Source organism: Phalacrocorax carbo, chromosome 4 (genome assembly GCF_963921805.1).
Source record: "Phalacrocorax carbo chromosome 4, bPhaCar2.1, whole genome shotgun sequence".
Classification (NCBI taxonomy): domain Eukaryota; kingdom Metazoa; phylum Chordata; class Aves; order Suliformes; family Phalacrocoracidae; genus Phalacrocorax; species Phalacrocorax carbo.
The window spans coordinates 84,007,512-84,034,382 of record NC_087516.1 but is presented as its reverse complement, the minus strand read 5'-3'; the positions used below and the strand labels follow the sequence as shown (position 1 = coordinate 84,034,382).

The window sequence follows — 26,871 nt, the reverse complement described above, 5'->3', positions numbered from 1 at the left end:
TAAAAACACAAGGAAACATGGGTTAAGCCCAGCCTTAATCCAGCCAATCAGCATAAATGAAGCAAAATAATTTTAGGACCTGAACTAAGCACCTGTGTGAACTCCATTTTTGGAAGTTGCATTTCACTCACTCACTCCAGCCAGACAGGCTGCTAGAGCACCTTAGCTCAAAATGACTAAGCCAAACAATAGTATAACACTGTTTTCATTACACATTCTTCTGAGTAGCTTTACAGCACCACACTGGAACGAAGCTTAAAAAGGACAATATTAACTTACCACAGAAGGAACTAACTCAAGAGCTTTGCTCCACAAACTCAAACAGCTTCACTCAGCTCCAACACAGAGTTTCTAGACACCCATCCCATTATACACATTGCTACACCTGTGCACTCAAGCCACTCTGTTCCTGCCAGCACTTAAATAGCTGCTCCGCAAGCCCTAGTTGTACAGGTGTGTGGCATTCCCTGATCATCATTTAGTGCGAGCCAAAAGGTGTAGGCAATCCCTAATCAGGAAACAGCCCACAGAATTTTAGTATTACAGCTGATAATCAAAAGAGGCTTTGCCTATATGCACAGATCCAACTGAGACTAGTAACACTAAAAGGAGTTTTAAATGCTTTTATATCATCTGGGCTCTCTCAGACACTGTTTTGTGACTTAGTGGTAGTGTGTGCTATCTTCCCTTCCTGCCCTCCTTCTTTCAGTACATTTTATCGAATTATCTATGTTTTGCAGTAACAACTACAAGGTTGTAGGTGGCTAATTTGAGCATGTTTACCACTATATTCTTGATCGAGGGTGGAACTAAAGGAGATGCAGCTCTTGGTGATGCGAGTTTCATGGTTAATTGACAGAGCCGCTTGGCACAGGACATAAGGAAAAGCACATCCTCTTTGTGTGTCACACTATGAACATAGCTTCTCCAGTTTTAATTATGTTTCCAGTTTACCATAATTCCTAGATCTGCTTTTCTCATGGTTGGTTATATTTTGCTCACTAGGAGTTGCATTTATAGCATCTCTAGAGAAAACGATGTTCCCCACATTTGGAAGGGAGAGAAGAAAGAAAAAGGGATGAAAATCTCCACAGAAAAGCCACTGTCTAGAGTTTGCTGTTAGGCTAGCGTTTAAGGGGTTTTTTTAGTGCTGTTTTGCCATCTTCCTGAATTGTGCAGCACACATTTTGCAGTGAGCGTACACACGACTGGCTGGCGGCGTGTCTATAAGCAGCACTCCAGGCGCAAGCTCAGAGTGCAATGAGCAGGAGCTAATACTGCTGTAAATATATTTTTACACGCGGACTGTGCAAGTGATTATATTGCACTGTCATCATGTTTTGCACATGCCTTGCCATACCTGAGTGTAGCAGATAAGATTATTTTTTAACGGTGAACGTTTTTCTCCTCTTTAAGGCTTGGTTCTGGAATTAGCAAGTTAGATGCATTTGTTTTGTTACAGTATTACACTTTTGTTCAAGGAGCTATATTGCCTTGCCCCGTGAAGAGTCGAGCCAGCCTGATTCGGGATCAACTTGTAATGAGCAATGATGTAAAGAGAGGAGCACGTTTGAAATTGAACCGTAGGGAGAAAAGGCCACCAGTGACTCTCGAAATCCTTAGTTATTCAAAATTACTAGCGTGCCAAGTCTGATCAAAATGTGTCAAAGAGCTCTCTTCCTTCAGCAGTTCATGGTTATACTAAGCAAACACCTTAAACATCCATATATCATTTTCTGGTTTCACAACCACAGACTTAAAAATTTTTATGGTAAAAAATCCAGCTGTGCTGATGACCTGCCCCAAATCCTGAACTCAGCACACAGTTCTGGGGAGGAACAGATGCCACACGAGTTATGATTTATGGTGCTGATTGCTGCCAGAAACTTTTGAACTGCATACAACTGCAGTTCAAACTGCTAAGCTGCTAAGCAAAACTGAACAGTGCTGTAAAATAAATTGACATTTAGCGTATTTTGTTAATTGTCAATGTGCGGTTGGGTTGCTCATGGCTCGTTACTACTGCACTGTTCTCACAATTTCTTGGAAGGTGAACTTCATTAAAGTGCTTGAAGGGAAAATTATTGTTTTAGCCTGTACGTAACACTGTACTGCATGGTGTAGCTCTCTTCCACGGTATGTTCTGAGTGTATGGTAATCAAAATACTTGCAAAGCTGTGCAAGCCATACTGCTTTACTGTTTAAATTCTGAGAACTTTTTAAGAGGCAGCAGCAAGGGTGAAAAGCAAGTCTAAGCACAGCCGGGCCCTGTCCATGACAAGTTAAAGAGGTACTGGAAGATGCAGAAGGCACTTTTATTATGGGAAGAAATGTTTGCATAAAGCAGGGGCAAGATCTATGACAAGAGAAAATTTATAAGAAGAGGTGGAGTTTGCAAAGACTGTAAGCACTAGTGAGCCTTATGTCATCTTTTTATTTGGCTGCCTTTTTGCAATATATTTCAGGGACATCTGCCTTTTCTATGCTAATGTAATTATTTGCGTAGGTGTATTGTTTCTGCAGCTTAAATCTAACAAAACATGATTCTGTTTTTTAATTCAGACACCTACAGGTCAGAAACTGACAATGTTTCTGTAAAACATCTCTAATTGAATTAAATGTTTTATTAATGACAAAAAAGCTAAACCATTTTTTTAGGAAGCAGGCTATGAAGTTTAGTCAAGCCTTTGGGAGCAGTCTAGTGGGAAGCGCACAGAAATCCACACCACTGATAAGGATTGATATGGATTTTTAAGTACTGATTAACAATCAGTTTTTTCAGAAGAAAATTTGCTAGATGAGAAGTAGTCACAAACAGAAAAGCTGATAAAATAGATGGACTCTTCACAACTGTTTTAAGAAAAATGTGGTTGTGTACTTACTTGTGCCCAAGGAAGATTAAACTTACATTGAACACAAAACTGTCTGTGGCTTGTAAGGCTCTGAAGTAGCTCGAAAGATGGTGATAGGTGGCAATTGGACAACATAGGACTTAAACAGAAAATATGAAAGCCAGTTAGCTGGTTCAGGAGCTAAACAGTTCCAGTTCTGATTGCTGCATGCTTTGCTGTTGTTAGTGAGCTGATAGAAAGTGTTTGACGGTAACAGTAGACTCCTCTAAAGGACAGAGCCTGCAAGAGCTGTGTGTATGCCAGATTCTACAGTACTGTTGTGGAAGGAAGCTGAATCTAATTTTATGCATGGGACATCAAAGCCTTGGTCCAACAAGGGACATCTTTAACTGTAAGCCAGGATCTCATCCCACTGTATTGAACAGAACATTCTTACGCTTCAATTTATGCATGCAGATCAGGATTGCGATAGCTGGCTCACAGGCAGAACTGGGCAGTCCAGTGGCTGATTTACCAGTGAACCTTTCAGAAAAGGAAAAATTATTTGGCCAAATAGAATCCCAGCATATGTCAGTGAGTTTACATCATGGGTGAATTTGCTTTTGAGTGCCCATGGGATATCTCGGATGCCTTTATTCTGATAACTTCTGCTCTCGGAAGTATTCTGAAATTATTAACTTGCATTACTGAGAAACACTATGGAAACCATACAGTATACCTCACTTAATAGCCATAAGATGTGATTTCACTAAAAGCCTCAGAGGTTCCTCTGCCTTCAGCCAACCCTCAGAAGCTGTGCCGGGTGGTGTTTTCAGCGCTGAGCATAAGCTGTGTTTGTGCTGCTTGTTATTGAGGTAGCTGTTGTAATAACTGCTCATAGAAAACAGCATAACAACATTTTTTTTAATCTTAGATGCTCGGCTGCTGCTGCTGCAATATGGCAGTGATGTAACAAATTCTGTATATGGAGGAGCTACAGAATAGGGTTTCCTCAGCAGTCTGTTGTTTTCTTATTGTTGAACAAGAAGGTGTTTGGGGCTTGAATTTTAAGTCTCATTTTCTTCAAGTACAAGGGGCTGACTACCTTGAAGAGCAAAACTCTGCTGCCTACTCTTTTTCCAGCAGATGCTTTTTGCACAGACTTCCTAACTAGTGTTAAAATGGCAAGCTCACAGCTGTGATTTGCATGTGATCCTCTCCACTTTGATTAGCCTTTGCATGTTTCCAGCTGTAACCAGTTTCCCATAGCACAGTTCTGTCTCAAACCTGAGGGAGCACTGTGTAGTTCCTCCACAGTTCTCCATTTCTCAAGCTGTAAGACAACAGGCCATTAAGGTTTCAACTCTGGTTTGGACTTTGGTTTGTGGGGAAACGTTTCTCATTGGGACAGCTGGCATTCAGGGAGATGACTACAAGGAAAGCCTTTGCAAGGCCAGCAGTAGAGCTCCCTGTATTTGGTGTGGGGCTCTGGAAATGAAATGGATGACATGAACTCTCTGAATGTCTCCCTGCATGCTGTTCAACTAAGGCAAGTTGTAGTCTTAATTGAATTTATTTTGTGTCAGCAGAGTGTTTAGCTATCCCATCCAAGGATGGCCTTATATAGTGATGATTTCAACTTTTCTTGTGGGCAGTAGGTTTCTAAATAATGAATTTGCAAAGCCAGCTTATTCTCTTTGATTTTCCTGAACTGGGAGAGAGAGAGCACAGCACACGTTTTTATACAGTTCATTTTGATCTTGCTGACTTTGCAGCCCAGGTTTCCACAGCAGGATAGCTGAAAGTTAGTTTTAAATTTTTAAAAGGAGTGGGGGAGAAGGGAGGTAAAATCACATGCACGCTTTGGTTTGGATGTTGCCATTGTTATATGTGCTTCTCTTACACATGCCTGAGGCAGCTCTATTAAAAGCTGTTACTGGTGAGGCAGCTCAGATCCCTCATCTTGGGCTACACAAGAAGCAGCAAGGATACTAGATGTCAGCTGTGCAGGGCAGCTCCCACACACTGTGCACGAGCCCTGTGCTTACTCCTTTCAGCTGTGTGGTAAACCACCAACATCTTGAAAAGGGGAACTTTGATAATTTGCACATACCTTGGAAAATCCCTCATCAGATGTTGCTGAAACATCAGTCCACAGGGGTACTGGAAAGGGTGAAACAGGAAGTGCTCTGATCTAGAGATAGGAAGGCAGGAGAAATAATGAACATGGATCATAAGGTAAAATGCCTTCACATCATTCCTCCTAAAGAGAAGAGATGAGCTTTTTACTGGAGTGCACTGTGCTAGCTTGGAAGGAACAGCTTGCATGGAAAGAGTGAAGAAAAAAGATTAAACCTGATAGAGACGAGTGTGAGCCAGAGCAAGAAAAGAGTAAAGGCAGGCCACAAGTTTCTATACATCCTTTTAATATGTGAAAATATGTTCCACTCTCCCACATGTGAAAGAACAAGTGGTGATTGCTGTCTTAAAAAGTATTTTCAGGTTTCCCATTGTGACAACTAAATGCTAGTTACCATGTCCTTGTGAAATGCCAAAGCATTCTAACTGTGCTTGGTACAGTTAATGGGATTTGACCCTTTGCAAGAATGCTCTGTTTTTCACTTAACTGATGGAAAATTCTGTTCTGCATATTGTTTCAATATTGCTTAGAGGGAGCATTGAGAAAAACCTGGAACATAAAATGTTCGGGAAAGAGCTATCTATATGCTTTTAGGTTGGTTCCACCTGATTCCAGTCAATTCCTCACAATTTTACTTTTACTTCTGCTTCTTAAGCTTACTTTGATTGTTGTTGAAGGGTGGGACCTTTCAGGGACAAGGCAGATTAATACTATTTTTTTTTTTTTTGGAAGTATGGACTATCAAGAAGCTTTTTGAAGGATGGAAAAATAGTGGTTAGACCTAGAAAAAAAATTTTAGTATTTTCACATGGTTTTATTTTTCCAAATATAAGTTTTGCATGGGTGAAAAGGACAGTCGTAGGCTACCACCCTTACAAAGAAACTGAGGATCTCCAAACAGTAAAGCTTTCTCCAAGTGGACAGGAGCAATAATGGAAATGATTAAAAAGTAGTGTCAAAGCCACTATTTCTTTCTAGGAACAGTAATAAACCCAATGTTTTCCTGCTTTATGTCAAGAGCAGCGTATCTACATGCGTATAGACATGATTTCCATGCTGCCATGCACAAAATGAGCATATCCTGAAACCCATACTGCATTTTGCTTTTGTTAATCAATTGTTATCATTCAGTCTAGGTCATTATTTATCTCTGTTGTGGTTGGGCCTCCCTCCTCAATTTTGTTGTTAAATCCAAAGGGAGTTAATTTTGTCCAAATAGGTTGTTCTCCTGTTTTATACTGCATTTGGAAATACACTGTTAGAAAAATCACTATCAGGTACAATGTAATTACATACTACACTTTCCAAGTGTAATACTGCTTTCCAAGAAAAGACAGATTGTGTCCATCATTGTCTAACCATTTCCCTGCCCCCAAATTCATAATGTGGCTCTACTTCATCAAACAGTGGGCAAATGGGGACAGGACAGGAGTTGGAAAGTTTATCTATACAGTACTGCTCTCAAAAATTAATGAGTTCAGTGGGCTTTGATACTGCCAAGTGCTAGATCTGTACTTCATATTAAAGCAAGTCTGTAGTCTGATTAACTTAAATTGGACTCTTCATCTGACTCAGTCTCTTCAGAGGAAAAAACAGAACATGCTTTTACAGTGAAGGAATAAAGCGCTTAATTCTTTCCGTATTTCATTTTGCACAAGATACACAGCCCCCAGCCCCGGGTAACACTTCCTCTCTCTACACTGAAACAGAAATCAAAGGGCTAATTCCTTTTTTGGAAATGAGATGAGATCCTCAGCTAATATAAACTGGTCGACTTGCACTGAACTTCAAACTACATTCTTTCCAAAGATCTCTATTGCTGTGTCTCATCCAAATATATACTACTGCAAGGTCTCTTTTTTAAAAAGCTACTTGATGTTTATAAATGGGTTTTGAAGCACTAAAAAGATAATTTGTGTACAACACTTTGTGGGGAGACAGGTGATATGGAAAGTGTTAAATGAGGCAGGCTATTCTTTTTCTTGACGCTTGGCATGCTTTTTGTCATAACAATGACAAATATGGTTTTGTTTCTACTGGGCCTGCATATGTAGCCACCAAAATCACTAGCAAATAGGGTAGACAGCAAAAAAAAAAAAAAAAAAAAAAAAAAAAAGCAGCTTATTTAAAGGAAGGAAAAAGGAGTTAAGAGTAAGACAGAATTACGTTTACTGACAGGCCAGCTCAGGAACCAGCACTTTTGGCAAACGGAAAGAAAGAAGGGACAATACCAACACTTTCTGGTATGCACCTCATTACAAGGACCTGAAATTGAGTCCATGCAGTATTATATAAGAAAGCCTGCTAAAAATATATCACTTACTACACAGAAAGCTCTGTAAAGACATTGTGAGAGTTTTCTGAGTGATAAGAAAATTAAGAAACATTGGGAAAAAAAAATATCACACATTATCATGTGGAGGTAGAAGGAAGTTAAATTGTGGATTGTTAGTGTGTGTGTGTTTAACCCTACAAGCTTCTAGAGACTCACTCCTCCTGAGTTACCTGCTTAGAGAGTAGGATTAAAATTTCAGTAATAAGTATCACATATCTTTCCTGGACAGTGATAACAAGTAAGAGATGGGGCCCTGCTGTGCAACTGAGATCCTAGTAGTGGGCGGAGAGTATGATCTCAGAGATAGATTCCAGCAGCAGCTGTAGTCAGACAGGCTTGGCCCATTCCTTCTGACATCCACCCTTTTCAAACAGAAGATGAAGGGGTCCACAGTAATGAACACCTGGGTGCTATTTATGCCTCTGTTGAAGTGCCCATGGTAACGGATCACCTGATGTGTTTGTAAATGCTAAGATGTGCCTTGGTTGAAACTACAGGCAGTGTCTGAGACCTTTGTAAGTGTAAATCCTTCTAAGGTTCTAGTTCCTCTCCTATGTTCCATCCCTTATATTTCTAAGTCACCTATAGGAGTATTGTTTTGTCCCAGCCTTTTGGAATAATATTCCCTGACTGGTTAGGGAATCAAAGGAGGCTGACTGGTACAGGAGTGAAAAAACCCCATCGACAGAAGGCAGTGCAAGCAAGAAAACTCTGCATTCTTGCTCTGCTTTACTTGCTCTCGCTGGCAGGATGCCAGCACTTGGAATAACATGCACTTGGCTTGACCCACAGACGGTTGGAAAACTGCTTTTGACTGGATTAGGTTTTGGATCAGGCTCTTTGTGACTCATTTTTGGCTTTAACATTAGGGTCGGGGTTCATGGAATATTAGGTTAGGGATCTGGACAGAAATTTGAAGACCAAAATCAGACATCATTATGTTTTGAAGACTGTCCCAGATTTAACAAACTAATCCAAGTCTTACAAACGCTTTGGCGACTTGATTGTGCAGATATGCAGAAGTTTCACAAGGCAAGGCGATGTCCTACAAAGTCAGACTTCTGCAAATCAAACCTGTAGCTGTGCATGCCTATCTTTTAAGGACAAGCTTTTGTTTTAATATACTATTTCTCACTGAAATAGCACTCAAACCTATTTCTGACTAGTTTTCTCCTTTGCAATAGGTTTTGAAGCAATCATGCACGGAGATTTTATATTTGGAGCCATCCAGTGTTTGTGTGGGAGGTAGGTTTTTATAATTTAAAAACAGTACTCAATTGTTATAGGACTGTGGTTTCCCTGTTCTACCCAAAGGAAAATCCCACAGGTCTCTAGAATAAAACATCTCTATCTAAAAAATTTCTCAAGGAGTTTAAGAAATCAGATTGTTCTCTGTTGACTGCTCCTCCTCAGAGGAGCTACCTTCCAAGGCCTACTTTAATAATTTGGGTAATGCATGTAAAAGCTTGAGACCCACTTATCTGCCTCTCTCCCATTAGTCATGCTCTGCACTTGCCCTCATATTGAGAGCAACGATACTTATTCTGTGACACTCACTTAGTGTTTTACCTATTGTCATGGAGTTAAGTTCTGGGAATCCTGATAACATACATTCATATAAATTCATGACAATATTTCTAGTGCCTTGCCCCAAAACTGTGGAGCATGAGCAGTAAAGCATTTGACTGCATTTTTGTGCAGCAAGTGGTCATGCATTTAAGTGTAAGACAGAATTTTAAGGGCTTGTCTTCTTCCTGGGTTTCACAACCCGCACATAGTTGGAGACCAATCAAAATAAGGTAGTTGCAAGATCTCCTTATTTTGATGTTTTTATAAAAGCATGGATTGTCTCAATGAAATCAGCCGTCTTGGTAAACAAACTGTTTTCGCTCCTCCTACACAAAACTCACAAATAGCATGGCCCTTAAGCAACTTCCAGAGAAGTAGTACTAAGGAGAAATGTTTTCTTCATCTGTCACTTTAATTGGGCCTGATCCAGGTTTGGGTCTCATAATAAGACAACTTCCCAGATTTCTCATTTTTCAGAGTATTCACTGAGAAGCTTTCTTACAGTGCACCTGAGCCCTAGATCCTGTTGGTAGTCAGAATCAACCTCCACTTTAGTAGGGCTGCCTCAGTGAAAAATCTGCAAACAAATCTTTATTTTTCCTAGAGTGACCTAACTGAAGAGCGCAGTACCAGAGGTCAATTAAAAAGGAGACCTAAGTTTGAAGCATTATTATGTTGGCCTTCATTTATTGCAGGCTATATTGAAATTCTCCTTGTCTAACTTATTGCAATGCACTAAAGATTGGTGATTGTGGGTTTCATTTATCTCTCCAGAGGAGTTTCAAGTTGTTCTTAGAGGAAGCGGCTTAACCCTTGGTGGGAAAAGCGATGGTGTTACTTGTACCTATCAAGTGAATGGAACTACAATCCGTAAGTATTAAAGTTTGATGTGATATGCCTTTATATTTCCCAGTAAGTGATACATTTTGCTTTTTGTTACCTGATTTAAAATGAAAAGAGAAAAACATCAAAGAGGAGGAAAACAAGAAGGCTCTGAGGATTAGTAAGAGGACACAAGTTATTTCAGATCTCTGTCAGTGGTTTCAATTTGCTACCAATTGCCATTAGCTGTGAAGTGTGACTGGTGTTTGGCAGCCCAGCTGGCTGTGTGAATTAACATGGTGATAACTGTCTGGCTCCTGATGTTCAAGTAAGCAGATGTTCACCGATGAGAGGGAAAAAAAAAGACATGACCACAGAGTGTTCTAACCAAGTGCCCCTTCAAGACCCAGGCCAACACATAGGCTCTCATCATTATTCCAAAAGGCGCTGTTTTCCAAGGTGCACTTACCTTGTTATCTTGGAGCACCTCTGCCCGTTCTGCCTAGCGTACCAGATATATTGCCGTTGTGGTGTTTGTTTCAGGGGCTTGGTAGGGCGCGGGTGCCCCTTCATGACATGGAGTTAGTCCTCTTCCTGAAGCTCCTGCAACAACACAGAGTAAGGCCAAGTCGGAACAGTTGGTCCTATCTTGTCCCTCTGTTTCGACAGGGTTCATCAGCTCAGTGCCCCAAGCAGCACTCTACTCCAGGAGCAGGTCTCATTGCAACCAGATCCCTAGCTGGACTCCAGTTTCCTGACCTGCAGAAGGCAATTCTGTTTCAGAGTGATCTTTTACAGCTTGATCTGTGGGGTTGGGTTTTATTTTTTGGGGGTGCAGATGGGTGGGTTTTTTTATTACTACTACACACCCTTGGCCCAATGTTACAAAACTTAGTTATTCCTTTGTCAAAGTAGACGTGTCACGGGGGAAATTCTTTTGAGTGAAATGCTGCAGAAGTTAGAAAAGCTCTAGAAGTAATTGAGAGGTAACGCAGACTAGGTTCTTTTTGCTTTCTGATTAAGTATGCTCATGGAGAATTCTATCTTCAGCAAAATACTCAGGACTTGGTCTTCTCTTGCTCAGTGCATTAACTTGCAGCAGGGCAGGTGAAGAGTCATGCCAGAATCTGCATTAGTCTCCTTGTGCTACTCTCTTCCCTGAATTGGCACAAGGCAGACGATGGTGGAAAAAATGGCATCAATAGAAATCTCTGCCATTTTTTATATCCAGAAACCAAAGTGGATGGCAAGTACATCCAACTTCTTGCTCTAACAGTATCTCTTAGAAGCAAAGCAGACTGGAAGAAGACCAAAACCGGGCCTGTAGAGAAAAACCCAACTCATTTTTTTCCCTAGTGTCTGATTTTAACATTAGCCCGTCTTAAATTCCTACCCAATTCAATGTGTGTTTCCAATGCATTTTCTTCCTTACTCTTGATGTCATATATACTAGAATGGGCTGCCCATCTCTCCTGCCTGTTTAGATATAAAATAATTTGGAGGAATCACAGAATAGCACAGGAGTTGTGGATAAAGGCAACTCGTGTAAATAAATTCTGTCTGTATAAATTTCCCTTGAGTTTCAGTTAAAAATTGTAACCTTTGTTTCCTATGTTAAACTATAGCTTGCTTACTTAAAATCATTGCATAAATTAGCTTCACAGAGCTAGAACTTGCTATGTGGCAAAATTACTGGTGCAGTTGCATATTTATTATCATGGTGTACCTGTCTTGGAGATGTGCAAAAACACACTAGTTTCGTTCCAGGTGAATAAAATTAATTTCACACTATCTAGTGCAAATAGTGGACACATTAATTACATGACCTGAAGATAATTAGAACTTAAATTCCAATCTAAGTGGCTGGTTTGCAAGTTATTGGGACTCCTCAGTTCTATTCTTACTTTGCTCCTGGCTCGTTGTTTGCCATGAACAGTCACTTCTCCACACCCCAGTCTGGCCACCTGAGAAATTACAGCAGTAGCACTTGCCTTCTTTACATGAGTGTTTTGAGGTTTGCGTCAGTATGGCTGTGTTCGTACTGGCATTTGTACCGTTCAAGATCTTCTGACAGAGTGCGTTAAGGAGATGGGGAACTACAGGATATGAAAATACGGAGAGAGTTAGCTATTTTCCATCAGTATCACAAATGTAAACCTCCTCTGTCCTGCCATCAGGTGCTACTATCATACTACAAGTTTTGGCATTATTTAGTAGCAATGCTAGCAGCATACACCCAATAGGCTTACAGTACCTAATGATTGGTAGGTTGCGGTCCTGTGTGAATTCAGGGCTGTGCTGTGCTGCCAAGGATAGCCCCTAGGAACTTGGATTTTGATGTGCTCCGTGCTACAAGTGGGGGACAAATCCTCTGCGGATAGTGTCCAGAGGAGGCTGACAAGGCTGGGCAGTAGTCCAGGACGCAAGCTGTAAGGAAGGACAGAACAGTTTGGTTTGTAACACCTACAGCAAAGGAAGAATGGCCAACGTAATTATTAAGTATGGGCTGCTGCAGGGCTGAAAATTATCATTTGGGCTCTCCCAGTCCACTTAGAAGAGAACAAGAGGGAACAGGCTTCAAATTCCACAGCAGTTCTAGGCGAGGTATTAGGAGAATGGTTCTCACTGTAAACATTTCTCAAGGCCTGGAATAGGTTACCTAGAAAGTCAGCTTAGATGAGCATCACTGAAGAATGTCTGAAGCCTGCTGGCTTCTTTAAATGACCTTTTGAAATCCTTTCTGACTCTGGTTTCTCCAATTCCTTGACTCTTCAGTCTTTTATAGCTGTACAGCATGTCTATGTCTGCTTTGCCATGGTAGAAATAACTATACTTGGACAGGATGAAGCCCCCAAATACTTGCTAGCATCTGATGTGAGAATTTCCAACTACATCTCTGGGCTGCCTTTTTTTTTCTTGGCTTTGCAAAAGGGTGCGCTAAAGCACATGAACGAAAGGGAATGACATAGTGATGTATTTATTATATGTTGCAGTGTAAAAACACAATCTGCTGTATGGGGTCTTGCCAGAGGCCTGCTACAACCCACCCAGATTCTCATCTTCAGCCATGGGCAACAGCAAACATTTAGGGAGTAGTATCAGAAGGAAATAGGGAAATTCGGTGTAATCCTTCACGTGATATGCAAGCTCATTCTCTACAGCTCTGTGCTGGCCTCCACATGCTTTTGTCTCAGAGGAAACCTAAAAGACAACAGCGGAGCTAAGACAGACAAAAAAGTAGGAAGGGTGCTTTGAGCAGTAGCAGGTAGGAGGAGATGGCCCCAAGCAAATGAGAGTTGTTCCTGTTTCATTGCTTTCTTTATGAAAAACTGGCAGTGTCTCAGCGGAACCCTCACCATTTGAAGGCATAACAGAGGGTACTTGCATGAGGATGTACTTCAGTGTTAGAGTTCCACTTACTGAGCCTGGGCTCCGCTCTGGTACCAGCCTCAGAGCAAACCGTTATTTTGTCAGTTCTTCTGGTTTTAAAAGATGTATTTGGCATGTTTCTCTTTTTGCATTTATAAAGAACCATTACCAAATGCTAGAAAGGAAACCTGCCAAATGTAGCTGTGGGATAGAAAAATAATCTATGAAACATACCATTAAGACAAAAACATATGGCAATGTGCTAATCCCTCTTCCCCGCCTCACAACTAGCCCCAAATCTAGGCCAAGCAGTCAGTGCAGATTATAGCACATCAGAAAAGCTCATTTATGCTAACAGCTCCTCCTTCAGCTGCCCCTGAACTAGTTGTGTGTCTGCCTGTTCCCTAAATGCAGGACAGTCATCTCCAAGTTTATCTGGCAGATCATTTATCTGATCTCCCCCTAAATCAGGAAATAGCCCATGCCTGCAGCAGCAGCTCCAGTACAGAAATTAACAGCCCTACCGTGGCAAAGTTTGAGAGGATGGTTCTGCACAGCGGAGCAGAATTTTTCCCAGTTTACCAAACGCATGATGTAAAAGAGCTCCCCCTCTCTTCACAGATGCAGAAAAGGAGTGCTCTTGCTGGACACGGTGCTGTATACATAGATGCTTTCTATGTTTAAGAGATTTGCAAACAGCTACAGACTCAAATGCATGAGAAGCACTGGAGAAACTGACACTCCAATCACAAGTGCTACAGTAGTCCTTAAATGCAATGCACAGGGTGGGAGCTAACTAGAAACAAACCTTCATCTTCCAAGTATTAGGAAACCCCTAATAATGTTCTCTCTCCTTGCAAAAATGGTGTCAATGCTAGGAAATTATCTCTCTGGAAGAGCATGAGCTGACTTGATTAAAATCAAATAAGCAATATAATGCCGGCTCACACTTGCATTTAATGCCAATTCTGGGTTTGTGTGTTCAAGGTGTAGCTCTAAAAAGCAGCAGCTTTATTCCCTAACTTGGGCCTGCCTTGCTTGTAAGTTCCAGACATCACAAAAGCAGTGACCAGCATACTGAGAGAAGGGAAGGGACTTCCTAGCATGGTCACACATCAGCCTCTCATTTAAACAGCACACTATATTAAACTCACATGATCTCTTTTTTCAGATGAAAAACCAAAAAAGGTGGAATCTGATTTTTTGCTCTGCCCTGCACCAATCCTATACAGAAGCGGCCAGTAAGTACTTGAAACAGATGTCATCCTATGTTTTGGGAGAATTGAACCCATGATTGCTGATATTACTGCTGATGTTAATCATGAGGTATTATGGCTAGAGGCAGTCTTCTGTTTTTATGGGGGGTGGTTTGTTGTTGTACAAGTTTCCCCCCCCCCCCCCCCCATTTTTGTGTTACTTCCCTGGTGTATTTGCCAGCTGTGGAATGGGCTTTAAATAGTCATCTGTGACCAAACCAATTTGGACAGTGCCTTAAAAATGAATATTCAGCCAGTTTATTAAACACTGAAAAGGTCTGGCTTGTCATAAGTTTTATGCAGATTAGCTGTTTTAACAGGGCATAATATGCTCTCTTCTGGATAATCTTTAGGCTCATTGTTAAAGAGATTACATTATCACTGACACTTACAAGCTATTATTAAAATTATGTGTCAAGATGCGTACCACTGCTCAACATGTAATGATAAAATGAGGCACTAATTTAACAACTGCAGCAGTCTCGTAACAGCACTGTGGCTGAACTGCAGTTCTAGCCTTATTCTAAGTGTCACTGGCCATGGCTGCACATTACTTCTGGCCCTTTGAGTACTAATCCTTCCCTCCTCCTCTCACATTCAGACATGCCCTAGGCTTTTCAGATCACTTCAACTTCGTTGTTCAGATTTGTGAAATTCTAAGCTAATCAGAAGTCAGAAAATTTCATGTCAGGTCTTGGCCCTGCAGGAGGGCAAAGGCTTTCAGGCTGTTGATTTCCTCCCCATTTCGCAAGTTCTTCTCTGAGAGTTATTTGGGATGAGGTTAATATTAATCCAGTAGGAAGTACAATAGTTGGTTACAGCTTTGCCTTGTCATTTTTCTGTGGCAGTTCTTATCAGTTGAAGAACTAAGCATACTGTGTAGATGATTTTCAGTAGTTACTTTTCTGAGTTAAGCAACAATCAACCACTTCAGTTGTACTGTAAGACCAATAGCAAACCCCCAAGTACACATCTGTTTTGTGCATTAAATGGCAACTAGGAGAAGGAAAGTTGGAAAGCAGCAGAACAAAAAAATCTTCAGTGATTAACCTCAGTGGAAGAGAGTGGGGTGAATAACTGCAGAGGAGCTGCATCATAGCCTCTGTGCAGCAGCCAAAGCTTCCCTGTGGGGAATAAATGCTGTTTATGGCAATGCAGGGAAAACAAGCACAGAGTGGATTTACATGGGAGAGCAGAGGAAAGGGATGAGTTTTTAATGCTGTTGAGTATCAGGAAAACCTAAGTTGCCTTTTACATAGCTATGCACAATGTTCAGCAGGAGTTTGTTAGACCTACTTGCCTTTATATTGAAGAGTGCAGTCTCACTGTTTTCAGTTGACCTGGGCTACATGTGATTGTGAGCCAATTGTACAACAAAACAGCTGTACCAAACTGCTGTCTTAGCTGAAACAAATCAGCACCGTGTGCAGCTGTAAGAGAACTATTTTTGTCATCAGAACTATGTAAATCAGTCAGGTTACAAACTCCTCCTCTCCATGCCAAGTATTTCAGCAGAGTTACAACACCAGAACAGTGGCAGCAAATTAGGCCCCCAGTATTAAGCACCCAAGACCTGATACTGTAAATGCTTTTCTACACGCTGTTAATCTGACAGTACGCAAACAGCCTTTCTTGCCAAATGGATGTGAAATGCATGGAATATTTGTTTAGATTAAAGCACAGAGGAAGTTATTTGACCATGCTGCATTCTTTTCTTATTCTTTGAAGAGCTTGTTCGGCCTGTGAAGCATTATTGAAATAGACAACTCACCATATAGTAATGGCACTGCAGATCAAGCACCTAATTACAGCACGTTTCTTCTCAGCAGTGTTTGTAGGAAAGAACGCATGAACAACACACATGAAGTTGTACAGGTTCACGGGAACAAAATATTTTGGAATTTACTATGTGCAATATACTTCCATAACCTGATATTGAAGCAGTTACGGCTTTGGCCCAGAGATAAACAGTGTGCTATGCAGAAGACGAACAGCTATGAAAGATATGTACATAATTGAACTCTTGACTTTCCATTGGCACAGCTCAGACTATTGCTGGATAACTCCCAGTAATTCCTCATGTAGTCAAGCTAATATTAGTTGCTAATATAGCAACAACCGGTCTGCTCTTTTCCTAGTGCTCTTTTAATGGAGTTAAGAGCAATACAAGCAGACGACGATAGCTTTGTGACTACTATACCTGCAGCTTTGTTTCTGGGTAAATGGTAGAGACACACTTAACAGGTTTCGTTATATTTTTCTAATTGGAGACACTTCATGTTCACTGATGAATTGGCAATTTGAACATGCAGAACAATAGAAATCCACATGGAATAGGTAAAATGCCAAAGTACCCAAGATGTTGAGTTGGTAAACCCCTGGTCTCCTGGACTTACGCCATTGTGTATTTCTACTCTTTCCAGCTGCTGGCTGCATTTAGTTTGGAGCCTCCAAAACGCCAGCTGTATATTTAACCAAGCATTCTTTTCAGAGCCTGTTTTTTCACAGTACCATGTAACAGATGGATGTGGTATCCTTAGGTTATGTGACAACATGACTCTGCTGCTTGTGCCATTTAAAACACCTTCTTGTCGTGCCACTTCTGAAGTGCAAAATCACATAATCTGCTTGCAAAACCAGCTCATTTTGAAAGATGTCTGATTAGCTAACAGTTGAGAATTACTTGGGATGTCTACACAAGCTGCCTATGCATTATAAAAAATGGTAGAAAATATTGAAATAATCCAGACAGGGAAAGTACCATGCACACTCTGCAGTAAGATCAGGAGACAGACCCAGAATTGTTTTGACTCATGTACTTTCAGAGATCACCTATTTATGTGAGGGCAAGCATAACATTACAGCTATGCTGGTTTACTAAAAAGGTCTCAGATTCTATGGCACTGACCATTTAAAAGCCATATATTTCTAGGGTCTTGCTCAATATTTGAGAAAGTCAGTTCTCCTGTTTAGCTCAAGCTTGAATTTGCTGTCCTGCCATAGGTCAAAGGACCCAAAATGAATCAGAGATTTCTTTGACCTCTCTATTACTTTAGACATTTCTGTCATCGTGGTCCTTTGGGAAGAAAACAAAGCCTTTGTCTCTTTCGAAGAGCAGTACAGGAAAAACTGGTGTATTTTTATAAGTCTGTGTTCTTGTGTTACCTTTGCTTTTCTTCTCTTCATTTTGCTCCAAGTTCTTTGAGCGTGCATTCAGAAAACATATCTGTAGGCTTGACTTCACAAACAGATGGCTTCTGTTCCTCTAAGCCAGTGGTAAAATCCCCTCTGCCTTCAACAGAAAGGCTATCAAAACAACATACGTTTCTCTTACTTCCCGAACATTTACAAATTCTCTTTTATTTGAAGAGTTGATGACAATAATAAAAGTTTAAAGTAGCACAACACCACCATATTTTACTGAAATATTTGTAATGAATATTTACGTGTCTGCTACTTAACTACTTCACTTCATTTGAGCTCTAGTCTCTCATTGGAATATTACAGTAAGAGATCTTGGATTTGCTGGTGCCTACTGAAAAAATCCAATTTGATCTAGGGAAGTTACTTGTCTAGGCAAAGCAAGAGAGGTTAGGTCTAGGATAGGCGGTGAATTATTCAAAATGAACCAACACGCTGAGAAGTTGTCATAGTTCTTTAAACAGTTCAGAGGACTACAGTACTTTGTTTTTAAATGCAGCTGCAGGGTTGCTGGCCAGCTTCCATCTCTATGCATCCTGCACTTGAATTCATACAGTGTTTGCTCTAAGATTAGTTTATAAAATGAAGTGAGGATTTACATCTCAGTCCAATAAGATATATAAGCTTCTCATAATTTGAAAGACAGGGACTAAGTCTAGCTGAGCACGTGTACAGTAAGTTGGTTGTGTGTTTCAAAATGTCAGCAGGGTTGTCAGGGCAAACACTGGGTTAACTGGGATCACTGCTTTCATTTAAGTATCACACAGTTTCCATCACTCAGTTGAGCGACATTTCGACATCTTTGCGGAGAATGGCACTTGACTCTACCTGAGGGGTTGCCCTAGGACAGAAGCGGACAGTAACTTTCTCCTTGGGCTTGTAAGCTTAAGGAATAGCAAAACTGAAAAGGAGAGATCCAAACATACACCTGAGTGCAAGTGAAACCTTGCTCACAGTTACCTGGAATTTATGTTCTTATCTCATGCAGATGTGGTACAGTCTGCACAGCTCTTCAATGACCTTATTTGCCCTCTCTTCAAATCACATTGGCCTCAGCTTGTGTATATCCCTTCCTACATCCTGTCCAACTTGAACAGCTGGTGGCACTTAAAGAGCAAATATGAAATAGGAATTACTTTTTGTGTGGTAGTAAGGAAAACTACTATGCTTGTATTCCTAAATTCTTAGCTGCCTCCAATTTCAAAGGAGCTGACTTACATTTAGTCTCCAGCTTGTGGTTCACTTGAAACAAAGCAAACAAGGCATGAGATAATCTGTTAGCAATCTTCAGAATTTTTTTTTTTTAATATATTTCTAGTAGTAAGAGCTCTTGGCAACAGCACAAGTTCACAAGTTTGGTGGCTACTTGAAACATACTTCCTATCCAGATATTCCAACAGGGAGTTAGCGAGGGAAAAATTAACCTTATTGAGCACATCTTACAAGAGTCTGAATGTAATTAGATTAAATAGCTCAGAATCTTAAAACTGTAAAAGTAAGAACTTTCATCCTTGGGAAAAAAAAGAAAGAGTAGTGGGAAATGATCTCCAGGACTAAGCACATTACTATGTTTCTGAGCTGTGAATGCTACCTCGAGAGAGGCTTTTATTTGGCTATTAACCACATCTCTCACAGGAGGAGCCTGTGTCATTCGATTCTTTGTTCTTCCTGTTGACAGCAGCTGCTTGGCTTGTTTTGCCCTCATTTGTGAATGGGATGGCAGCTCAGAGGGAGTTCGGAAATATCAGCAGCATTGGGCAGTTTCTGCACTGTCACTTCTCAGGTCTTTAGATTTTAATATTTCTTAGCTTCTGGTTTATCGCCTGTTTCCTTTTGATCCTGTCTTTACAGCTCAGATATTATCCCTTAGCCCTTTGGAGTAAAAAGCTACGGGAAGAAAGCAGTAACCATCTCATTTACATAGCACCTTCAGCCTTTAAGTTAGTTATTTGAGAAACTAGCTTAACCACCTATTGCATCCATGTGCCTGCCTGTGAAGAAGTTTCTCAACCTCTCCACGTATGAAAATAACACCTTTTTTTGGGTTCTCTTTCACTTGTAGAAAATATTTTTTTTCCACAGGAGGAAATAAATCCTGTAACGTTTAGTAATGCTATCTGTTTATATTCAACAGTTTGCATTACCTGCCCTCTGTCTACTTTTGTTTGCACTAGTGCTAAAACATACTCCTTATCTTTTTTACACCATTTTTTGTGGGCTGCAATAGCCTGAATGCAGTCAAGAAGTTGGTCTCTCTGGCCAAAGTTTTGGTATTATGATCTTGATCTCTGAAGTACAAATTTAGGGCAGAATTAGCTGCTCTGCTTTCTGCTGTGGATCACATGCAGGGCTGCGTGTTGACAAAAACAGGGATTAACCACAAGCTTCAAGTTAAACATGGCTTTGAGAACATCTCTCAATAGGGGCTTAAGGGAAGCCAAGGTTCTGTCTTCTGGAAGAGCTTGCAGCTCCGTGCAATTGGAGAAGTAGACTTGTGACTCCAGTGCATTTGTTCCTATTGGTTTCTGACACATTAACATAAAAACAATTTTAAGTAAAACAGTACTGTAGGAGGCTATTTTAAAAAGTATTCATTGCCATTTACAGGATACACCAAGAAGTTCCTGCTCACTACTTCAGGGGCCTTGAACATTCTTTACGGCAGCTATGCGGGTAAAATCTAGAACTAGCTGAAAGCCCAGGAATTCATGCCCAAGCTGTCGCTGGCACTCTGGCCCTCAGCTTCTGCCTCCCTCAGAAACAATGTCTCAATACAAAGAGGAAGCACGTGCTTCATATTTAATCTAGGTGCTTTGAGTGAAAGATGTTTCCATGACAGTGGAGCAGTGCTATTTGGAGTCTTGCTTTCTGGTTTCAAAGTGTCATTTTTATTAATACCAGCACCAGATTTAAGAGGAAGGGCATGGGCACATGAAAGCAAACAGACACTGCCAAGATGAATGGATTTTAGGCTCCATCCTGCCAATTGCCTCATTTGGTTTCCAGACAGCTGCTCGCATTTGAGGGCAGCTGAAAGGTGTTCTACAAAACCGTTGTCATGGCAGGCTTCTAACAAAGGATCCTAACTATAGCCCCCTGCCCTGACTAGTCCAAAGACAGAGCCTACTATGCCTTTACTCCATCCACTGCTTCTTGTGACATGGACCTGGGAGCCGGGAACTTATAAAGCACCTCTGAATTTCAGCTCTCGGGGGACAATAGTACATTACATTGGCCAGCACTGTTTCAAGGTTCATTATGCAGGCAAAATGCCACGCAAGTGTTTGCATCTTCAGGGGTATGTACAGTCTTAAGCAGAACCAGTGAATCCATCCTTTAAGTTTGACTTGACTATACAAAGGAAAAAAAAAAAAACAAACCCACATAACCTTTTCCCACTGTTAATTCCCTTTTCTTCTGCAACACCTGTAGGTCCTTCAGCCAGCCTGCCTGCTTCCTCCCATGTGCTAGTATACTTGCAGTGTTTAGAGGCACAGAGTTAAGGCAATTACCTGCAGTTCTCATTAGTACACAGTGATCAGATTTCATAAGTCTTTTTTACTGCAGCTCCTTTATGGGATCTTTACTTTTTTCCTGTGGTTGATAATGGCTCTAGAGAAGTAAAAGCCATGTTAAAGGAGTGATGTTTTCTAGGCTAACTGGTGTTTAGTTTGTTTGCCTAATTAACTTCTGGCTAATAATTCTAACCCATTAAGTAGGTAGGTAGTACATGTTTCGCACAAACACATCTGGTCCTGCAATGAGCGAAGGTTCTGCCTGCATGTGGGTGACAGATGTGATGATAGTTTCCCCAGTGCTCTCTTAAATAATTAAGAGCACACTGGTGAGGTAGCCTTAGACAGACTGCCTCAAAGCCAGCTGTATAGTCTCAGAGCTGTGTCCATCGACATGTGCCTCATCTCGTTAGTCTGCTCCAGCTATTACATTCCCTCTTCTCTGGTATTTCAAAAGCTACGTGTAACTTTAAGAAACACCCTTTTAAATAACTTCAGACTCATGGCTTCTGGTCTGACACATCAGCAAGAGAAAAAGCATTAAGATGTGAGGCCACCCAAAGGGCAAGTAGTTTTGAATTCACAAGCCTTGCAGATTCATCTTTCTTACCAAACAAAGGGCATTTGGAACAGTCCCACCCTGATGTTTCATTACTTTGAGTTGCTGGGCTAGATTTGTAAACAACCTCTTTCTTGATGGAAACATCATTTTGTGGCAGCCTACTTCCTTATGTGTTCAATAGCTTCCTAGTCTGGAACAGCTGTTAATTCTTACCAGTCTCTAAAGTGAGAAAAGTTACATGCAGAAGAGGTGATTCCTTGCAAATCAACTGCCATTTTGTTTTTCAGATTTTGGCTTTTTCTGGTGGGGCTGTTCAAAGTTGTTTTTTTTTTCCCCCTCCAGACAGTGGGAGGAATTATGTCAATAAATTAAATAAACAGCAGGCTATTTTGCAAGAGGCTAATTTGCACAAAAATAACTTCTTAAAAATGAGACTTTGAGTTCTTGCTTATCAAAGGGCAAGGTAAGATTTATTCCCACTTCTGAGGGTCCATGAACCCTGATCATTCTGTGCCTACACCATAATGGTTAACACACAGCTGTCATTAGTTCTAGTGATACAGGCTCAGTCTGTGACCTTTGTTTTGTAAGGCATCAACAATAGCACAGCTGCCCCTGCATAGTTGAGATCTCAAACCTGCAATTTGGCAAGAGGAACAGAACAAATTGGATAAATATACATAAACACATTGTGAAGGAAGGGAAAACAGAACAGAATGAACCAGAGCATCATCCTACAACTTGTTTGATAGGGATGATTTAAGTAGGCATATGGTATAGTTAGATGTGCTTTCAAAAACATTGGCCCAATTCTTCAAGCAAATATGAAATAACTATCTAAATAGAAAGAGAGCTGATACAGTACCATTAGTTCTCTCAAAGGAGGCATATGAAAGCCTTTAGAAATGTGTGCGAGTGGGGGCTGGGTGTGAATGATAAGCAGATTTACGTTCCCCCACGAAAAGTGTCATTAACTTATTGTTAAGATTACACAGTTGTACTTCCTTCTCACTCTGCAGGCATTAAAAACCAAGCAGGCAGTAAGCTAATATTTAGACCTAACCCAGCACCAATTTTCCTATCTTATTAGCTCACTGTTGGCATAACAGACCACCGCAGCCACTGTAATACCTCTCATGCACACCATTTCCATCCAGTGGTCACACAGCCTACAACGCGCATATTTACGAACTGAAAATCAGTGCTGTGCTCATCCTACATTGCGACCTCTCAATGCTGTGTTATTTTGTAGCTCAATAACAATCTTAAGTTAAAATTAGCCTTTGTCTTTTTGCATTCCTTTTAGCAGATAGAAAGAAAACACAAAATAGATAAGCTAAGAAATTCCAAATGTGTTATTACAAAATAAGTCTAAACATATATTTAAATGATGCTCTTCACAAGTCACACCAGGTTTATCTCCCACATAAGCTGCATGCAAACACTCAACCATGTGATTTTCAGAGCATGTAGATGAACATGCAACATGACCTGTTAATTCAAGCCAGTCCGTAACTTCTTTGAGTTCATTACTTTGAGGAGAGGGTTCTTTTGTCTGCCTTAAGGAGTACTGAGAACAGTTGTGTGTAACTCAAAGGAGTTTTCTTGAGACATGGAAGTGAGTAGCAGAAAACCAGAAGGAGAATATAACTATTGCTTTTCTATGGCTGGAATTATTATTATTTTTTTTTCACTTTTTCCTCCTTGGCTGAGAAAGGTAAAATTTTTGAAAACATGTTGCAAGTGCAGAGAAGAAGCACCAAAGAAGGGAGGTTGTATGCAAGCTGCAGATTTGACTTGTGTATCTTTCAGACTACTTTAAGAAAGCATTAAGTATTTTACAGGATACACTGAGCATTTTCTGTTCTCTTTCCAACCAAGAAATTACATTTTTACCTTCTTTTTGGGGTGCTGTTAACTAGTCTTATCACAACCCTTGTGATAGTTAAAGCAAGAGATTAATTTGGCCACAAAATGAATTGCTCGTTAATGGAAGGGCCAACTTCTGTGATGATTACTTAGCCACATAGAAGCTAAGCAATTTGTTTAAACATTCAATTCTGGGTTTAAGGATCCATTTTCAAAGTCTTTTCCTCAGTCTATAAACTACATTGTGACCACACATTGTTTGAAGAACACCTTGTCCAGGGAAAAGGGGAGCAATTACATTTAGGATTCAATAGGATTTCCCAGTTACAGGTAGCTTGTTCAGTAAGAAAACTCACACTCCAGATAATACTAGTCATTACCATAAAGAGACAAAAACACAACAACCCCACATGACTAGTTACCCTCTCAGTAACCAGTTGTACCTTAAGAAGTGCACGATGAAGGAGAACAAGCCATCCGCTCTTGCAAAAGGAGGTACCAGCTACAAGAACAAACGCTGGGCTTCTGTTGGTTGTTCAGCCTTCCTGAAGGTTTTTTGCCTTTCCAGCACACAGCAGCTGAGCAGTTCCCCAACACTGTAGACACAACTACTGCCAAGGCAAAGGAAAAAAAAACAAACAAACCAGGAAGTGAGGTATGCTTGCCCCCTTTTGAGTTCCTGCTGCCTTGTCAGCCATGTGACTTCCTTGTGCTCACGTTGTTTTCACCTGTTGTTCTCATTCCAGAGCCTCTGTGCTCAGGTGATTGGATTACTCCTCCATCATAGATGTACTCATGGCTAATTAGGCCCATTGATTTGATAGTAACGTTATGCTTCAGTGTAAACAGCTGTTCTTCTCCAGTAGCACTGGGTAAGGAGAGTTGATGTGACTCAGATCCTTTCCCACCAGGACTAATTCCTTCCTTTGCCAAGTCTCCAAGACCGAGCGTTTATTTTCAGCACCAGCAGATAAACTTTTTTATTCCTATGTTAGCATTTTGTGCCAATAAAAAAGAGTACGATTACCAATCATGTGTTACTCATATGGCACAATGGCCCCTGCCCCCCAAAATAGCTAGAGAAATAACCTCAGGTAGGGGAAATCCAGAAATATGGCTAGATTAGGCGTAATGTATTCTATAAATATTAACTTCTGAAAATATTTTAGAAATACATTTAGTCTGACACAATTAGATTATAATGGGAACTATTCACAGCTGGAAACATCCTCAATGAATTGTATAGGCTAACTGGCTCCTAAGACATATGGATCTGATGTTAAGATCAGTAGTAATTTCTAATGCAGTCCTTCACGTTCCTCAATAGGGCACACAGTGTTCCCAGAGCATTAAGAAAGAGTGCGTGAGCAGAACTAAGTGCTTAATATTATGCAGTGGACATAGTATCCTGAGCTGAATTAATAGACTAATTTAACAGAATAATGACATTTCATACCCTGTTACTGCAGGTTCCCATGATTCCATGAGACCCGTGCTAATTCATTGCTGGCTTCCAGTTCTTTCAAATTCACTAGCACGTCCCAGCAGCAAAATACTTCTTTAGTATCTCTGAGCTTCTGTGCATTTCCCATGGAGGGCCAAACCCAAATATTGACAATTCTGCTGAGAAAGCTAGATAGTTCTGTGGTAACGAGGGGATTCTAAGAGAACTGTAATTTGACTTTATGTCACTGCTAAGCTACACCACAAAAGGGGGTGGGTGGCCGCGAAGAGTTTGTACCAATTCTTTACCAAAACCCCATAATGATTTGCGTAGCCTGCAGGTCTTGCTAGCCTCAAGAAAATAATTAACTATGCTTTTTATGCCTGTGTGGTTGGTGGGAGGAAAACACCGCTGACCATTTAGCATAACCGTGGTTATTAACTGTCCCCAGTGCAATTCCCATTGACTCGGGTTAACTTTTTCCTACGCCTCCCATGCATAGCTGACACTTGGCACAGTGGAACTGCACTGAATGATGGGCAGGCAGGGTTTGTAGCCTTGCTCCAAAGGAACTTGCAGCATCCTTCTGCAACTGGGACTTTTGGTCTAGGAAGAGCAACAAAACCAGAAGCATGGACTTGAAATACCTTCCTCTGTGGCTTTGCATTGCCTCCTCCTGCTGCAGCGATGTGTCCCTAGACGCAGAGAGTCACCTTTGTGTCCTGGAGTGTTAACTGAGAACAGGGGAAAGGATACTCTGTGCTTTGGTTGGTGAGAATGTGTACGTAAATATTAGTTGTTTCATCAGCAGATAATGGCCAATGATTTCAAACTCAAGCTGGTCAAATGAAACTCCTGTGTCCATACAGTGAGATTGGAGGTGACCCCACCGAGATAACACCAATTATCGCTGGTGTCCTACAGCAGCCTCCCCTACCCTATAGTTGAGGATTAGTTGTCTCCCTGTGTATGCCACTACCCCTGCTTATCAACCTCCTGGCAGAAAATGAGGGATGCCATGACAGAGGCTGCCTCACCTGCCACTAAAAATTTCAGTCTGCCTCCCAAGGTGAGGTCAGTATTGTTTGGCAATGAAGCTTTTCCTTCAAACTCTAAAACACGAAGTACTTGCACTGAATGACACCTTGTATTTGCTCCAGCTGTGAACAGCAGTAAATATTCCTGTGTTAAAAACCTGAATGTGCCACAGTCAGTCACAGTGCGTTCCAGCTTCTCCATCCTTCGGGTGACCATGAAAATAAAGCATGGTCCTGGTGGCACGCCTTTGTGCTGCCAGGCTGCGGTGTAGGGTGTGGCAACTGACATGGGGGTAGAGCGATAGGCATGCAAGAAATTATACTTAAATTGGTAGTTCCACCAAACCCTTCTTCCAGTGTGTGATTGCTGTATACGTGTATGATATATATATATATGTATGCAAGAACACACACAGATGCACATGTATGTATATTTAGAACACACATACACACACACACACACACTTACTACTGGCTTACCAATAATATCTGTGTAATAAAGTTATATATTAATTCAGGGAGGTAGGTTTTTTAAGGGAAAGCACCCCTTTAAATACATAGATCTATTTTTTTCCTTCCCACTGTGTACAGCATTTTAGCTATTTTAATGCTGGCACTTGATTCTAAAATACCTTTGTCACCATAATTTTAATAACTTTTTGAGCAGTTGCCAGTTTAATTTTCAATGTGTGAAAATCAGAGGTAAATTATTTATTACTTCCAGCAAATGTCTTTCACAATTTTATTTAATTTTTTCATCTTTTTAATGGGTCATAAAATGGCAGTCTTTTATTGGATACTCATAAAGTAAGGAGCAAATGAATACTTTGCAAATAGGTTACTGCGGGATTGAAATGTCGGCTGTATTTCACAGGGTATGAAATTCTTCAGACTGGCGCTGTAGTGGCATACGACAGTGGG

The 26,871-nt window shown here is 40.8% G+C and overlaps 1 protein-coding gene across 2 annotated transcripts in view; it reads left to right on the top strand.

Annotated features, from left to right (window-relative positions):
- Positions 1 to 26,871, top strand: part of ANTXR2 (ANTXR cell adhesion molecule 2) — a 117,944-nt gene that overhangs the window by 22,791 nt on the left and 68,282 nt on the right. For both annotated transcript variants that reach the window (XM_064450767.1, XM_064450766.1), the window contains exons 8-10: positions 8,491 to 8,551; positions 9,650 to 9,745; positions 14,238 to 14,307. In XM_064450767.1, the coding sequence (XP_064306837.1) occupies positions 8,491 to 8,551; positions 9,650 to 9,745; positions 14,238 to 14,307 (227 nt within the window). The remainder of the gene's footprint in view (positions 1 to 8,490; positions 8,552 to 9,649; positions 9,746 to 14,237; positions 14,308 to 26,871) is intronic.